General features: G+C 36.4%; 1 protein-coding gene across 4 annotated transcripts in view; it reads right to left on the reverse strand.

Annotated features, from left to right (window-relative positions):
* The window catches only part of LOC117329509 (protein Fe65 homolog), a 178,566-nt gene that overhangs the window by 39,596 nt on the left and 120,650 nt on the right, over positions 1–18,320 (reverse strand). For all 4 annotated transcript variants that reach the window (XM_033887473.1, XM_033887474.1, XM_033887472.1 and 1 more), the window contains one exon: positions 15,738–15,951. In XM_033887473.1, the coding sequence (XP_033743364.1) occupies positions 15,738–15,951 (214 nt within the window). The remainder of the gene's footprint in view (positions 1–15,737; positions 15,952–18,320) is intronic.

Below are 18,320 nucleotides of genomic sequence, written 5' to 3' on the forward strand. Positions count from 1 at the left end.
TAGACCTAACCTCTGTGTTGTACTCCTATCTGTAGCCATTTCTCTAGACCTAACCTCCGTGTTGTACTCCTATCTGTAGCCATTTCTCTAGACCTAACCTCTGTGTTGTACTCCTATCTGTAGTCATTTCTCTAGACCTAACCTCTGTGTTGTACTCCTATCTGTAGCCATTTCTCTAGACCTAACCTCCGTGTTGTACTCCTATCTGTAGCCATTTCTCTAGACCTAACCTCTGTGTTGTAGCCATTTCTCTAGACCTAACCTCTGTGTTGTACTCCTATCTGTAGCCATTTCTCTAGACCTAACCTCTGTGTTGTACTCCTATCTGTAGCCATTTCTCTAGGCCTAACCTCTGTGTTGTACTCCTATCTCTAGCCATTTCTCTAGACCTAACCTCTGGGTAGTATTCCTATCTGTAGCCATTTCTCTAGACCTAACCTCTGTGTTGTACTCGTATCTGTAGTCATTTCTCTAGACCTAACCTCTGTGTTGTACTCCTATCTGTAGTCATTTCTCTAGACCTAACCTCTGTGTTGTACTCCTATCTGTAGTCATTTCTCTAGACCTAACCTCTGTGTTGTACTCCTATCTGTAGCCATTTCTCTAGACCTAACCTCTGTGTTGTACTCCTATCTGTAGCCATTTCTCTAGACCTCACCTCTGTGTTGTACTCCTATCTGTAGCCATTTCTCTAGACCTAACCTCTGTGTTGTACTCCTATCTGTAGCCATTTCTCTAGACCTAACCTCTGTGTTGTACTCCTATCTGTAGCCATTTCTCTAGACCTAACCTCTGTGTTGTACTCCTATCTGTAGCCATTTCTCTAGACCTAACCTCTGTGTTGTACTTGTATCTGTAGTCATTTCTCTAGACCTAACCTCTGTGCTGTACTCGTATCTGTAGCCATTTCTCTAGACCTAACCTCTGTGTTGTACTCCTATCTGTAGCCATTTCTCTAGACCTAACCTCTGTGTTGTACTCCTATCTGTAGCCATTTTTCTAGACCTAACCTCTGTGCTGTACTCCTATATGTAGCCATTTCTCTAGACCTAACCTCTGTGTTGTACTCCTATCTGTAGTCATTTCTCTAGACCTAACCTCTGTGCTGTACTCCTATCTGTAGCCATTTCTCTAGACCTAACCTCTGTGTTGTACTCCTATCTGTAGCCATTTCTCTAGACCTAACCTCTGTGTTGTACTCCTATCTGTTGCCATTTCTCTAGACCTAACCTCTGTGTTGTACTCCTATCTGTAGCCATTTCTCTAGACCTAACCTCTGTGTTGTAACCATTTCTCTAGACCTAACCTCTGTGTTGTACTCGTATCTGTAGCCATTTCTCTAGACCTAACCTCTGTGTTGTACTCCTATCTGTAGCCATTTCTCTAGACCTAACCTCTGTGCTGTACTCCTATCTGTAGCCATTTCTCTAGACCTAACCTCTGTGTTGTACTCCTATCTGTAGCCATTTCTCTAGACCTAACCTCTGTGTTGTACTCCTATCTGTAGCCATTTCTCTAGACCTAACCTCTGTGTTGTACTCCTATCTGTAGCCATTGCTCTAGACCTAACCTCTGTGTTGTACTCCTATCTGTAGTAATTTCTCTAGACCTAACCTCTGTGTTGTACTCCTATCTGTAGCCATTTCTCTAGACCTAACCTCTGTGTTGTACTCCTATCTGTAGCCATTTCTCTAGACCTAACCTCTGTGTTGTACTCCTATCTGTTGCCATTTCTCTAGACCTAACCTCTGTGTTGTACTCCTATCTGTAGCCATTTCTCTAGACCTAACCTCTGTGTTGTACTCCTATCTGTAGCCATTTCTCTAGACCTAACCTCTGTGTTGTACTATTTCTCTAGACCTAACCTCCGTGTTGTACTCCTATCTGTAGCCATTTCTCTAGACCTAACCTCTGTGTTGTACTCCTATCTGTAGCCATTTCTCTAGACCTAACCTCTGTGTTGTACTCGTATCTGTAGCCATTTCTCTAGACCTAACCTCTGTGTTGTACTCGTATCTGTAGCCATTTCTCTAGACCTAACCTCTGTGTTGTACTCCTATCTGTAGTCATTTCTCTAGACCTAACCTCTGTGTTGTACTCCTATCTGTAGCCATTTCTCTAGACCTAACCTCTGTGTTGTACTCCTATCTGTAGCCATTTCTCTAGACCTAACCTCTGTGTTGTACTCCTATCTGTAGCCATTTCTCTAGACCTAACCTCTGTGTTGTACTCCTATCTGTAGCCATTATGTTTGATGAAGAAGAACGACCTAGCTGATGTTGTGTAATGTAAACTGATCTGCACCAGTCAAACACCTCCCAGAAACTGACAGGGTCATTTTCTTCATGACCACATGACGTGGACCGGAGTAATGGCTTCCAGCCATCAGTTGGTTCATTATGTAATCGCTTCATTAACGTATAACAGGAAGTAGGATCTGTGGTGGATTAATGAAATCCTTTATAGGTTAGGACATAAACTTGTCTGAACGGCCTTTATATATCCACCTATAATAGCTGTGTAACATCGAGCCCCCATTTATACCCTTACCAGACGGTGCTGGTATAGATCAGTGTCTTACTTATAACGGTCATTTGATGATCCACACTTAGTGTTTTAGATGGTTTTCTACCTACAAATGGTAACCTGTTCTCAGACGGCTACTAGACCAGACGTGGTATTCAGCAGGGTCTCTCTGTCATTGATGTTTAACTTAACATGGGTCTTGGCAATTTGAATTTTAAATGTGAATTTGAGTAATCGAACTGGATTAAGGTAAGTAGTAGTATATGTAAGGTCTGTCTCACAGGATTCCTAGGTTTCTATGCCAACCAGACAATTCTTAAACAAAGCGAATTAAAATGCATTTCTTCCTATTCACCTTTGTAGATTGATCATTTCTTGAACTGTCTGGATTTTATTGTAATGCCTGATAGAGGACAAAACTGTATGTAATTAAAGACTCTATCTTACACAGAGTAGAAATGGGTCATGTTGTTGTAGTACCACATCAGCAAATAAGCCCCTGCCCACAATACTTAGCCTCACTTCTTCATTTTTGCTGAATCATCAATTTTATAAAAGTAAGCTAAAAAAAGTTCACAAATAAGCCCTCTCCCGAACTTCAATAGTTACCTTTGACACTTAGGAAGGGTCTGGCTTATTTGAAGATACGTACTGTACTAAACTTTAACATTGGGGGAGGGGGCTTATTTGAGGTACATGCTGTAAATGTTTGTGTCCTGGAACCTGTGTTTGTTTGTTATGACTTTGACCCTGTTGTTTGTATCATTGACCACAAGTTTGTTTGTTGTATCCTTGACCCTGTTGTTTGTATCATTGACCACAAGTTTGCTTGTTATATTCTTGACCCTGTTGTTTGTATCATTGACCACAAGTTTGCTTGTTGTATCCTTGACCCTGTTGTTTGTATCATTGACCACAAGTTTGCTTGTTATATTCTTGACCCTGTTGTTTGTATCATTGACCACAAGTTTGCTTGTTATATTCTTGACCCTGTTGTTTGTATCATTGACCACATGTTTGTTTGTTATATTCTTGACCCTGTTGTTTGTATCATTGACCACAAGTTTGCTTGTTATATTCTTGACCCTGTTGTTTGTATCATTGACCACATGTTTGTTTGTTATATTCTTGACCCTGTTGTTTGTATCATTGACCACAAGTTTGCTTGTTATATTCTTGACCCTGTTGTTTGTATCATTGACCACAAGTTTGTTTGTTATATTCTTGACCCTGTTGTTTGTATCATTGACCACAAGTTTGTTTGTTATATTCTTGACCCTGTTGTTTGTATCATTGACCACAAGTTTGTTTGTTATATCCTTGACCCTGTTGTTTGTATCATTGACCACAAGTTTGTTTGTTGTATCCTTGACCCTGTTGTTTGTATCATTGACCACAAGTTTGCTTGTTATATTCTTGACCCTGTTGTTTGTATCATTGACCACAAGTTTGCTTGTTATATTCTTGACCCTGTTGTTTGTATCATTGACCACATGTTTGTTTGTTATATTCTTGACCCTGTTGTTTGTATCATTGACCACAAGTTTGTTTGTTATATCCTTGACCCTGTTGTTTGTATCATTGACCACAAGTTTGTTTGTTATATCCTTGACCCTGTTGTTTGTATCATTGACCACAAGTTTGTTTGTTATATTCTTGACCCTGTTGTTTGTTTCATTGACCACAAGTTTGTTTGTTATATCCTTGACCCTGTTGTTTGTATCATTGACCACAAGTTTGTTTGTTGTATCCTTGACCCTGTTGTTTGTATCATTGACCACAAGTTTGCTTGTTATATTCTTGACCCTGTTGTTTGTATCATTGACCACATGTTTGTTTGTTATATTCTTGACCCTGTTGTTTGTATCATTGACCACAAGTTTGTTTGTTATATCCTTGACCCTGTTGTTTGTATCATTGACCACATGTTTGTTTGTTATATTCTTGACCCTGTTGTTTGTATCATTGACCACAAGTTTGCTTGTTATATTCTTGACCCTGTTGTTTGTATCATTGACCACAAGTTTGTTTGTTATATCATTGACCCTTTTGTTTGTATCATTGACCACAAGTTTGTTTGTTATATCCTTGACCCTGTTGTTTGTATCATTGACCACAAGTTTGTTTGTTGTATCCTTGACCCTGTTGTTTGTATCATTGACCACAAGTTTGTTTGTTGTATCCTTGACCCTGTTGTTTGTATCATTGACCACAAGTTTGCTTGTTATATTCTTGACCCTGTTGTTTGTATCATTGACCACAAGTTTGCTTGTTATATTCTTGACCCTGTTGTTTGTATCATTGACCACAAGTTTGCTTGTTATATTCTTGACCCTGTTGTTTGTATCATTGACCACATGTTTGTTTGTTATATTCTTGACCCTGTTGTTTGTATCATTGACCACAAGTTTGTTTATATTCTTGACCCTGTTGTTTGTATCATTGACCACATGTTTGTTTGTTATATTCTTGACCCTGTTGTTTGTGTCATTGACAACATGTTTGTTTGTTATATCCTTGACCCTGTTGTTTGTATCATTGACCACATGTTTGTTTGTTATATTCTTGACCCTGTTGTTTGTATCATTGACCACAAGTTTGCTTGTTATATTCTTGACCCTGTTGTTTGTATCATTGACCACAAGTTTGTTTGTTATATTCTTGACCCTTTTGTTTGTATCATTGACCACATGTTTGTTTGTTATGACCTTGACCCTGTTGTTTGTGTCATTGACCACATGTTTGTTTGGTATGTCCTTGACCCTGTTGTTTGTGTCATTGACCACATGTTTGTTTGTTATGTCCTTGACCCTGTTGTTTGTGTCATTGACCATATGTTTGGTATGACCTTGACCCTGTTGTTTGTGTCATTGACCACATGTTTGTTTGGTATGACCTTGACACTGTTGTTTGTGTCATTGACCATATGTTTGTTATGTCCTTGACACTGTTGTTTGTGTCATTGACCATATGTTTGGTATGACCTTGACACTGTTGTTTGTGTCATTGACCATATGTTTGGTATGACCTTGACATTGTTGTTTGTGTCATTGACCACATGTTTGTTTGGTATGACTTTGACCCTGTTGTTTGTGTCATTGACCACATGTTTGTTTGGTATGTCCTTGACCCTGTTGTTTGAGTGCTGTGTATATCAGCCCTGTTTTTGTTTTGTTATGTTCCTTAGTTGTTGTTTTTATGTCAGTGATCTAGACAATATTTGTGATTGCTCCTACCAAACAGTACATGAGGGTCCTGTTAATATGTAAGACTTCTCCTGCTAGCCTGTAAACTCTGTCACACTCTAATCCCTGGACTCATATAAAATTTTCTACTTAGGAGAACTAACCCATTACTATTTATCTCTGTAGCTGGAATTATTTTGCGACTTAATTTTCGAATCAAGCTGATTTAACACATGCCCTGAGTATGTGAATGTGTACTTTAATTTTGTACATATAATCAAAGACTAAATCAAGAAAGACTTGATTTTTTTACATGCAAGAACACAACACAATAGAAGTACAAGATTTATTGTACCTATATAACGCACCATCAATAAACAAAACAAATTGATGTCACTCTATAGAAACAAGGAAGGTATTCCCATCAATTTCCCTTTACTTCCTTCTTTACTGTGGCAAATGCCGTAGACAACTCCCCCACTACAAAGTGAGGAGTGTCCTTCTGATTTATGTAACACCAAGCTGTGTTCTCCGCCCTACCCTACCTGTGAGGAAGACAACACAGCCAACTCTAGATTAAGGTGTGCCAGTCTAATGTTAAGTCTCACCAACATTTGTTCTCTATACAGAATCATATTGACATTGGTCCTATGTACAGACCTCTGTGAGATTTAGTTCTATGTACAGATCCCTGTGAGATTTAGTTCTATGTACAGATCCCTGTGAGATTTGGTTCTATGTACAGATCCCTGTGAGATTTGATTCTATGTACAGTCCCTGTGAGATTTAATTCTATGTACAGATCCCTGTGAGATTTAATTCTATGTACAGTCCCCAGTGAGATTTAATTCTATGTACAGTCCCTGTGAGATTTGATTCTATGTACAGTCCCTGTGAGATTTGATTCTATGTACAGTCCCTGTGAGATTTGATTCTATGTACAGTCCCTGTGAGATTTAATTCTATGTACAGATCCCTGTGAGATTTGGTTCTATGTACAGATCATTGTGAGATTTGACTTTATGTACAGATCCCATGAGATTTAATTCTATGTACAGATCCCATGAGATTTAATTCTATGTACAGACCACTGTGAGATTTAATTCTATGTACAGATCACTGTGAGATTTAGTTCTATGTACAGATCCCTGTGAGATTTGGTTCTATGTACAGATCCCTGTGAGATTTGGTTCTATATATATATGTACAGATCATTGTGAGATTTGATTCTATGTACAGATCCCTGTGAGATTTGATTCTATGTACAGATCCCTGTGATATTTGATTCTATGTACAGATCATTGTGAGATTTGATTCTATGTACAGATCACTGTGAGATTTAGTTCTATGTACAGATCCCTGTGAGATTTAGTTCTATGTCCCTGTGAGATTTGGTTCTATATATATATATATATGTACAGATCCCTGTGAGATTTGGTTCTATATATATATATATATGTACAGATCCCTGTGAGATTTGGTTCTATGTACAGATCCCTGTGAGATTTGGTTCTATATATATATATATATGTACAGATCCCCGTGAGATTTAATTCTATGTACAGTCCCCAGTGAGATTTAATTCTATGTACAGACCTCTGTGAGATTTAATTCTATGTACAGACCTCTGTGAGATTTCATTCTATGTACAGTCCCCGTGAGATTTAGTTCTATGTACAGATCATTGTGAGATTTAGTTCTATGTACAGATCCCTGTGAGATTTAGTTCTATGTACAGATCCCCGTGAGATTTAATTCTATGTACAGATCATTGTGAGATTTAATTCTATGTACAGATCCCCGTGAGATTTAATTCTATGTACAGACCTCTGTGAGATTTAATTCTATGTACAGACCTCTGTGAGATTTCATTCTATGTACAGTCCCCGTGAGATTTAGTTCTATGTACAGATCATTGTGAGATTTAGTTCTATGTACAGTCCCCGTGAGATTTAATTCTATGTACAGATCCCCATGAGATTTAATTCTATGTACAGATCATTGTGAGATTTAGTTCTATGTACAGTCCCTGTGAGATTTAATTCTATGTACAGATCACTGTGAGATTTAGTTCTATGTACAGATCACTGTGAGATTTGATTCTATGTACAGATCCCTGTGAGATTTAATTCTATGTACAGATCTCTGTGAGATTTAATTCTATGTACAGATCCCTGTGAGATTTAATTCTATGTACAGATCTCTGTGAGATTTAATTCTATGTACAGATCACTGTGAGATTTAATTCTATGTACAGATCTCTGTGAGATTTAATTCTATGTACAGATCCCTGTGAGATTTGGTTCTATGTACAGATCCCTGTGAGATTTGGTTCTATGTACAGATCCCTGTGAGATTTAATTCTATGGACAGATCCCTGTGAGATTTAATTCTATGTACAGATCACTGTGAGATTTAATTCTATGTACAGTCCCCAGTGAGATTTAATTCTATGTACAGATCTCTGTGAGATTTAATTCTATGTACAGACCTCTGTGAGATTTAGTTCTATGTACAGACCTCTGTGAGATTTAATTCTATGTACAGTCCACTGTGAGATTTGGTTCTATATGTACAGATCATTGTGAGATTTGGTTCTATATGTACAGATCATTGTGAGATTTGATTCTATGTACAGATCATTGTGAGATTTAATTCTATGTACAGATCATTGTGAGATTTGATTCTATGTACAGATCCCTGTGAGATTTGGTTCTATGTACAGATCATTGTGAGATTTGGTTCTATGTACAGATCATTGTGAGATTTAATTCTATGTACAGATCATTGTGAGATTTAATTCTATGTACAGATCCCTGTGAGATTTAATTCTATGTACAGATCATTGTGAGATTTAGTTCTATGTCCCTGTGAGATTTAATTCTATGTACAGATCACTGTGAGATTTGATTCTATGTACAGATCCCATGAGATTTAATTCTATGTACAGATCCCTGTGAGATTTAATTCTATGTACAGATCATTGTGAGATTTGGTTCTATGTAAAGATCCCTGTGATATTTGGTTCTATGTACAGATCCCTGTGAGATTTGGTTCTATGTACAGATCCCTGTGAGATTTAATTCTATGTACAGATCATTGTGAGATTTGGTTCTATGTACAGATCACTGTGAGATTTGGTTCTATGTACAGATCATTGTGAGATTTAGTTCTATGTACAGTCCCCAGTGAGATTTAATTCTATGTACAGATCACTGTGAGATTTGGTTCTATGTACAGATCATTGTGAGATTTGGTTCTATGTACAGATCACTGTGAGATTTGATTCTATGTACAGATCCCTGTGAGATTTGATTCTATGTACAGATCCCTGTGAGATTTAGTTCTATGTCCCTGTGAGATTTAATTCTATGTACAGATCATTGTGATATTTAATTCTATGTACAGATCATTGTGAGATTTAATTCTATGTACAGATCATTGTGAGATTTAGTTCTATGTACAGATCACTGTGAGATTTGATTCTATGTACAGATCACTGTGAGATTTGATTCTATGTACAGATCCCATGAGATTTAATTCTATGTACAGATCCCTGTGAGATTTAATTCTATGTACAGATCACTGTGAGATTTGATTCTATGTACAGACCTCTGTGAGATTTGATTCTATGTACAGGGATTGAGATTTAATTCTATGTACAGATCATTGTGAGATTTAATTCTATGTACAGATCATTGTGAGATTTGATTCTATGTACAGATCATTGTGAGATTAAATTCTATGTACAGATCATTGTGAGATTTGGTTCTATGTACAGATCCCTGTGAGATTTGGTTCTATGTACAGTCCCCAGTGAGATTTGATTCTATGTACAGTCCCCGGTGAGATTTAATTCTATGTACAGTCCCCGGTGAGATTTAATTCTATGTACAGTCCCCAGTGAGATTTAATTCTATGTACAGATCATTGTGAGATTTGGTTCTATGTACAGATCCCTGTGAGATTTAATTCTATGTACAGATCATTGTGAGATTTAATTCTATGTACAGATCATTGTGAGATTTGGTTCTATGTACAGATCATTGTGAGATTTGGTTCTATGTACAGATCATTGTGAGATTTGGTTCTATGTACAGATCATTGTGAGATTTGGTTCTATGTACAGATCACTGTGAGATTTAGTTCTATGTACAGATCATTGTGAGATTTAATTCTATGTACAGATCACTGTGAGATTTGGTTCTATGTACAGATCCCTGTGATATTTGATTCTATGTACAGATCCCTGTGAGATTTGATTCTATGTACAGATCATTGTGAGATTTGGTTCTATGTACAGTCCCCATTGAGATTTAATTCTATGTACAGATCATTGTGAGATTTGATTCTATGTACAGACCACTGTGAGATTTAATTCTATGTACAGATCACTGTGAGATTTAGTTCTATGTACAGATCCCTGTGAGATTTGGTTCTATGTACAGATCCCTGTGAGATTTGGTTCTATATATATATGTACAGATCATTATGAGATTTGATTCTATGTACAGATCCCTGTGAGATTTGATTCTATGTACAGATCCCTGTGATATTTGATTCTATGTACAGATCATTGTGAGATTTGATTCTATGTACAGATCCCGGTGAGATTTAGTTCTATGTCCCTGTGAGATTTGGTTCTATATATATATATATATGTACAGATCCCTGTGAGATTTGGTTCTATATATATATATATATGTACAGATCCCTGTGAGATTTGGTTCTATGTACAGATCCCTGTGAGATTTGGTTCTATATATATATATATATGTACAGATCCCTGTGAGATTTAGTTATATGTACAGATCCCCGTGAGATTTAATTCTATGTACAGTCCCCAGTGAGATTTAATTCTATGTACAGACCTCTGTGAGATTTAATTCTATGTACAGACCTCTGTGAGATTTCATTCTATGTACAGTCCCCGTGAGATTTAGTTCTATGTACAGATCATTGTGAGATTTAGTTCTATGTACAGATCCCTGTGAGATTTAGTTCTATGTACAGATCCCCGTGAGATTTAATTCTATGTACAGATCATTGTGAGATTTAATTCTATGTACAGATCCCCGTGAGATTTAATTCTATGTACAGACCTCTGTGAGATTTAATTCTATGTACAGACCTCTGTGAGATTTCATTCTATGTACAGTCCCCGTGAGATTTAGTTCTATGTACAGATCATTGTGAGATTTAGTTCTATGTACAGTCCCCGTGAGATTTAATTCTATGTACAGATCCCCATGAGATTTAATTCTATGTACAGATCATTGTGAGATTTAGTTCTATGTACAGTCCCTGTGAGATTTAATTCTATGTACAGATCACTGTGAGATTTAGTTCTATGTACAGATCACTGTGAGATTTGATTCTATGTACAGATCCCTGTGAGATTTAATTCTATGTACAGATCTCTGTGAGATTTAATTCTATGTACAGATCCCTGTGAGATTTAATTCTATGTACAGATCTCTGTGAGATTTAATTCTATGTACAGATCACTGTGAGATCTAATTCTATGTACAGATCCCCGTGAGATTTGGTTCTATGTACAGATCCCTGTGAGATTTAGTTCTATGTACAGATCCCTGTGAGATTTAATTCTATGTACAGATCATTGTGAGATTTGGTTCTATATGTACAGATCCCTGTGAGATTTGGTTCTATGTACAGATCCCCGTGAGATTTAGTTCTATGTACAGATCATTGTGAGATTTAATTCTATGTACAGATCCCTGTGAGATTTAATTCTATGTACAGATCTCTGTGAGATTTGGTTCTATGTACAGATCTCTGTGAGATTTGGTTCTATGTACAGATCATTGTGAGATTTGGTTCTATGTACAGATCCCCGTGAGATTTAATTCTATGTACAGATCCCTGTGAGATTTGGTTCTATGTACAGATCTCTGTGAGATTTAATTCTATGTACAGATCCCTGTGAGATTTGGTTCTATGTACAGATCCCTGTGAGATTTGGTTCTATGTACAGATCCCTGTGAGATTTAATTCTATGGACAGATCCCTGTGAGATTTAATTCTATGTACAGATCACTGTGAGATTTGATTCTATGTACAGATCCCATGAGATTTAATTCTATGTACAGATCCCTGTGAGATTTAATTCTATGTACAGATCATTGTGAGTTTCGGTTCTATGTAAAGATCCCTGTGATATTTGGTTCTATGTACAGATCCCTGTGAGATTTGGTTCTATGTACAGATCCCAGTGAGATTTAATTCTATGTACAGAACACTGTGAGATTTGGTTCTATGTACAGATCATTGTGAGATTTGGTTCTATGTACAGATCATTGTGAGATTTGGTTCTATGTACAGATCATTGTGAGATTTGATTCTATGTACAGATCATTGTGAGATTTAATTCTATGTACAGATCCCTGTGAGATTTGATTCTATGTACAGATCCCTGTGAGATTTAGTTCTATGTCCCTGTGAGATTTGATTCTATGTACAGATCCCTGTGAGATTTAGTTCTATGTCCCTGTGAGATTTAATTCTATGTACAGATCATTGTGAGATTTAATTCTATGTACAGATCACTGTGAGATTTAATTCTATGTACAGATCATTGTGAGATTTAGTTCTATGTACAGATCACTGTGAGATTTGATTCTATGTACAGATCACTGTGAGATTTGATTCTATGTACAGATCCCATGAGATTTAATTCTATGTACAGATCCCTGTGAGATTTAATTCTATGTACAGATCACTGTGAGATTTGATTCTATGTACAGACCTCTGTGAGATTTGATTCTATGTACAGGGATTGAGATTTAATTCTATGTACAGATCATTGTGAGATTTAATTCTATGTACAGATCATTGTGAGATTTGATTCTATGTACAGATCATTGTGAGATTTAATTCTATGTACAGATCATTGTGAGATTTGGTTCTATGTACAGATCCCTGTGAGATTTGGTTCTATGTACAGTCCCCAGTGAGATTTGATTCTATGTACAGTCCCCGGTGAGATTTAATTCTATGTACAGTTCCCGGTGAGATTTAATTATATGTACAGTCCCCAGTGAGATTTAATTCTATGTACAGATCATTGTGAGATTTGGTTCTATGTACAGATCCCTGTGAGATTTAATTCTATGTACAGATCATTGTGAGATTTAATTCTATGTACAGATCATTGTGAGATTTGGTTCTATGTACAGATCATTGTGATATTTAATTCTATGTACAGATCATTGTGAGATTTAATTCTATGTACAGATCATTGTGAGATTTGGTTCTATGTACAGATCATTGTGAGATTTGGTTCTATGTACAGATCATTGTGAGATTTGGTTCTATGTACAGATCATTGTGAGATTTGGTTCTATGTACAGATCACTGTGAGATTTAATTCTATGTACAGATCCCTGTGAGATTTGATTCTATGTACAGATCATTGTGAGATTTGATTCTATGTACAGATCACTGTGAGATTTAATTCTATGTACAGATCATTGTGAGATTTGGTTCTATGTACAGATCACTGTGAGATTTAATTCTATGTACAGTCCCCATTGAGATTTAATTCTATGTACAGATCATTGTGAGATTTGGTTCTATGTACAGATCATTGTGAGATTTGGTTCTATGTACAGTCCCCATTGAGATTTAATTCTATGTACAGATCATTGTGAGATTTGATTCTATGTACAGATCATTGTGAGATTTGGTTCTATGTACAGTCCCCATTGAGATTTGATTCTATGTACAGATCATTGTGAGATTTGGTTCTATGTACAGATCACTGTGAGATTTAATTCTATGTACAGATCCCTGTGAGATTTGGTTCTATGTACAGATCCCTGTGAGATTTGATTCTATGTACAGATCCCTGTGAGATTTGATTCTATGTACAGATCATTGTGAGATTTAATTCTATGTACAGATCACTGTGAGATTTAATTCTATGTACAGATCATTGTGAGATTTGGTTCTATGTACAGATCACTGTGAGATTTAATTCTATGTACAGATCCCTGTGAGATTTGGTTCTATGTACAGATCCCTGTGAGATTTGGTTCTATATATATATGTACAGATCATTGTGAGATTTGGTTCTATGTACAGATCCCTGTGAGATTTGATTCTATGTACAGATCCCTGTGAGATTTGATTCTATGTACAGATCATTGTGAGATTTAATTCTATGTACAGATCATTGTGAGATTTGATTCTATGTACAGACCTCTGTGAGATTTAATTCTATGTACAGATCCCCGTGAGATTTAATTCTATGTACAGATCATTGTGAGATTTGATTCTATGTACAGATCATTGTGAGATTTGATTCTATGTACAGATCCCGGTGAGATTTAATTCTATGTACAGATCATTGTGAGATTTGGTTCTATGTACAGTCCCCATTGAGATTTAATTCTATGTACAGATCATTGTGAGATTTGATTCTATGTACAGATCATTATGAGATTTGGTTCTATGTACAGTCCCCATTGAGATTTAATTCTATGTACAGATCATTGTGAGATTTGGTTCTATGTACAGATCACTGTGAGATTTAATTCTATGTACAGATCCCTGTGAGATTTGGTTCTATGTACAGATCCCTGTAAGATTTGATTCTATGTACAGATCCCTGTGAGATTTGATTCTATGTACAGATCATTGTGAGATTTAATTCTATGTACAGATCCCTGTGAGATTTGGTTCTATGTACAGATCATTGTGAGATTTAATTCAATGTACAGATCCCTGTGAGATTTGGTTCTATGTACAGATCATTGTGAGATTTAATTCTATGTACAGATCACTGTGAGATTTGGTTCTATGTACAGATCATTGTGAGATTTGGTTCTATGTACAGATCACTGTGAGATTTAATTCTATGTACAGATCAATGTGAGATTTGGTTCTATGTACAGATCACTGTGAGATTTAATTCTATGTACAGATCCCTGTGAGATTTGGTTCTATGTACAGATCCCTGTGAGATTTGGTTCTATATATATATGTACAGATCATTGTGAGATTTGGTTCTATGTACAGATCCCTGTGAGATTTGATTCTATGTACAGATCCCTGTGAGATTTGATTCTATGTACAGATCATTGTGAGATTTAATTCTATGTACAGATCATTGTGAGATTTGATTCTATGTACAGACCTCTGTGAGATTTAATTCTATGTACAGATCCCCGTGAGATTTAATTCTATGTACAGATCATTGTGAGATTTGATTCTATGTACAGATCATTGTGAGATTTGATTCTATGTACAGATCCCGGTGAGATTTAATTCTATGTACAGATCATTGTGAGATTTAATTCTATGTACAGATCATTGTGAGATTTAGTTCTATGTACAGATCCCTGTGAGATTTAATTCTATGTACAGATCCCTGTGAGATTTAATTCTATGTACAGATCATTGTGAGATTTGATTCTATGTACAGATCATTGTGAGATTTGATTCTATGTACAGATCCCGGTGAGATTTGATTCTATGTACAGTCCCATTGATAATTAATTCTATGCGATATAAGGATTAAATCCTGATATTTACATTTACACTGCAGCCCCACTATATAACTTTACCGAGCTCACTTGAAGGTTATGAGTCCATAACTTCCAAATCTTTATTATGACGTCATTATTATAGTGACGTCATAATTGTAACGTCGGCGATAACGAAAGATGGCTGTTGAAAAGGCTGTTCTGTCTTTGACGATAATAATTTGTTCATTCATCGCAGAAGCCAAATTCCTGGATATATTCTTTAAAAATCATTGTCAAATGTAAATATAAGTATTGAACTGCTTTCAGTTGGAAGTTATGGGCTGATGAATGCCAACTTGACAAAAGCAAATTCAACATGAAGCGCTAGTGCGCTTCATTAAATTTGCCTTTGTCCAGTTGGCATTCATCAGCCCATAACCTCCAACTGAAAGCAGTTCAATGCTTAAATGAGATATGTGCTTTTGTCAGTTAATATCCTATAACATATGACCACCTTTAATATTGTATATCTTACCCCTGTGGGTGTCTGCTCATCTTCCTTGCTGTCCTCCTTCTCCTCAATGGAGCTGGAGGTACTGGCAGACATAGACGAACTAGTCGACAATGGCGTCTTATTAGACAGTGCATACATGTTGTCATTGATGGAGCCATGATGATGCGAGCCGTCATCAGATCGTGCATCCGACTGAATCCCACTGTCATTGGAATCGGGAGAGTTCAAGTCGAACCTGAGCAAGAATGATGGAAATTACAATCAGGATAAGGATGTTGAAGCCGAAAATTATACTGAAATTGTTTTGTAACAATTAAATTTTCAAAAAGATATTACCTCGCCATTAAATTTGATTTCTAGCATTAAATACTGATTTTTCCTCACCATTAAATTTGATTTCTAGCATTAAATACTGATTTTTCCTCACCATTAAATTTGATTTCTAGCATTAAATACTGATTTTTCCTCACCATTAAATTTGATTTCTAGCATTAAATACTGATTTTTCCTCACCATTAAATTTGATTTCTAGCATTAAATACTGATTTTTCTATAAGATTTTTCCATGAAATATGCAATCATTTAGAATTAAAAAACATTAAAAGAAGGTATTTTAGATTTCTGAAGTCACACCCACACAGTTTAGTTTCCTTAGTGCGAAACACTTTGCAACGGAACTCAGCTAGAAGTGATTACGTCAGTAAGTTTTCCACCGATTTATGACAGGAAATCCAGCAAGGAAAGTAAGATATCAAGGACAGACACTGATGTAATATATAATCTGTAGCCTTAAGGGCACACTAAGTGGTAGCAGCGCCACCTGGGGGTATTTATAGCTGTAATCAAAGGATACATTATCACCGACTACCATCATCTTTTATTTTCTCAGTTACAAAACAACACGAATCATCTCACGACTAAATCTCTGTCACTTACAAGACAAAGTAAATCTCTGTCACTTATAAGACAAAGTAAATCTCTGTCACTAATATAAGACAAAGTAAATCTCTGTCACTCACAAGACAAAGTAAATCTCTGTCACTTATAAGACAAAGTAAATCTCTGTCACTCACAAGACAAAGTAAATCTCTGTCACTCACAAGACAAAGTAAATCTCTGTCACTTACAAGACAAAGTAAATCTCTGTCACTTATAAGACAAAGTAAATCTCTGTCACTCACAAGACAAAGTAAATCTCTGTCACTCACAAGACAAAGTAAATCTCTGTCACTTACAAGACAAAGTAAATCTCGGTCACTTATAAGACAAAGTAAATCTCTGTCAATTACAAGACAAAGTAAATCTCTGTCACTCACAAGACAAAAATAATCTCTGTCCTTTACAAGACAAAGTAAATCTCTGTCACTTATAAGACAAAGTAAATCTCTGTCACTCACAAGACAAAGTAAATCTCTGTCACTCACAAGACAAAGTAAATATCTGTCACTCACAAGACAAAGTAAATCTCTGTCACTTATAAGACAAAGTAAATCTCTGTCACTCACAAGACAAAGTAAATCTCTGTCACTCACAAGACAAAGTAAATCTCTGTCACTTACAAGACAAAGTAAATCTCTGTCACTTATAAGACAAAGTAAATCTCTGTCACTCACAAGACAAAGTAAATCTCTGTCACTCACAAGACAAAGTAAATCTCTGTCACTTACAAGACAAAGTAAATCTCTGTCACTTACAAGACAAAGTAAATCTCTGTCACTTACAAGACAATCTCTGTTAATCTGAGTCACAGAGCTCTACTTTGTCTTGTGAGTGATGAAAGGAACTTTGTCTTGTCAGTGATAAGAGGGACTTTGTCTTGTCAGTGATAAGAGGGACTTTGTCTTGTCAGTGATGAGAGGGACTTTGTCTTGTCAGTGATAAGAGGGACTTTGTCTTGTCAGTGATAAGAGGGACTTTGTCTTGTCAGTGATGAGAGGGATTTTGTCTTGTCAGTGATGAGAGGGACTTTGTCTTGTCAGTGATAAGAGGGACTTTGTCTTAATTGTCAGTGATAAGAGGGACTTTGTCTTGTCAGTGATAAGAGGGACTTTGTCTTGTCAGTGATAAGAGGGACTTTGTCTTAATTGTCAGTGATAAGAGGGACTTTGTCTTGTCAGTGATGAGAGGGACTTTGTCTTGTCAGTGATAAGAGGAACTTTGTCTTGTCAGTGATAAGAGGGACTTTGTCTTGTCAGTGACAAGAGATTTACTTTCTTTTGTCAGACAACCCATCAATCAAAAGACAGAAATCTCTTTAACTTACAAGAAAAGTCACTTATCATCACTCATTCACTAGACAAAATAAATGTCATCAATCCTATCCGCCATTATCATTCTTCATACGTGCAAACAGGTAAACATATCACTGATCAGACTTCGACAAACAGAAACATTGAGCTGACTCACGACTAAAATTACCAAACATTTAATCAAATCTGCACAAACAAACCCACACACTGAATTGTTTTTCTGTATTGACAATAATTTGTATAGAGACAGGTTTCTGTCCGTTTTCTTCTCACCCGACTGATTGGGTGCCCAACCGAAACATTACCAAATTATAAATCTGTATGAAGTTACGTGTCCTTGGTATTCCCAAGGCAG

The sequence above is a fragment of the Pecten maximus genome, chromosome 6 (genome assembly GCF_902652985.1).
Source record: "Pecten maximus chromosome 6, xPecMax1.1, whole genome shotgun sequence".
NCBI classification, from domain to species: Eukaryota; Metazoa; Mollusca; class Bivalvia; order Pectinida; family Pectinidae; genus Pecten; species Pecten maximus.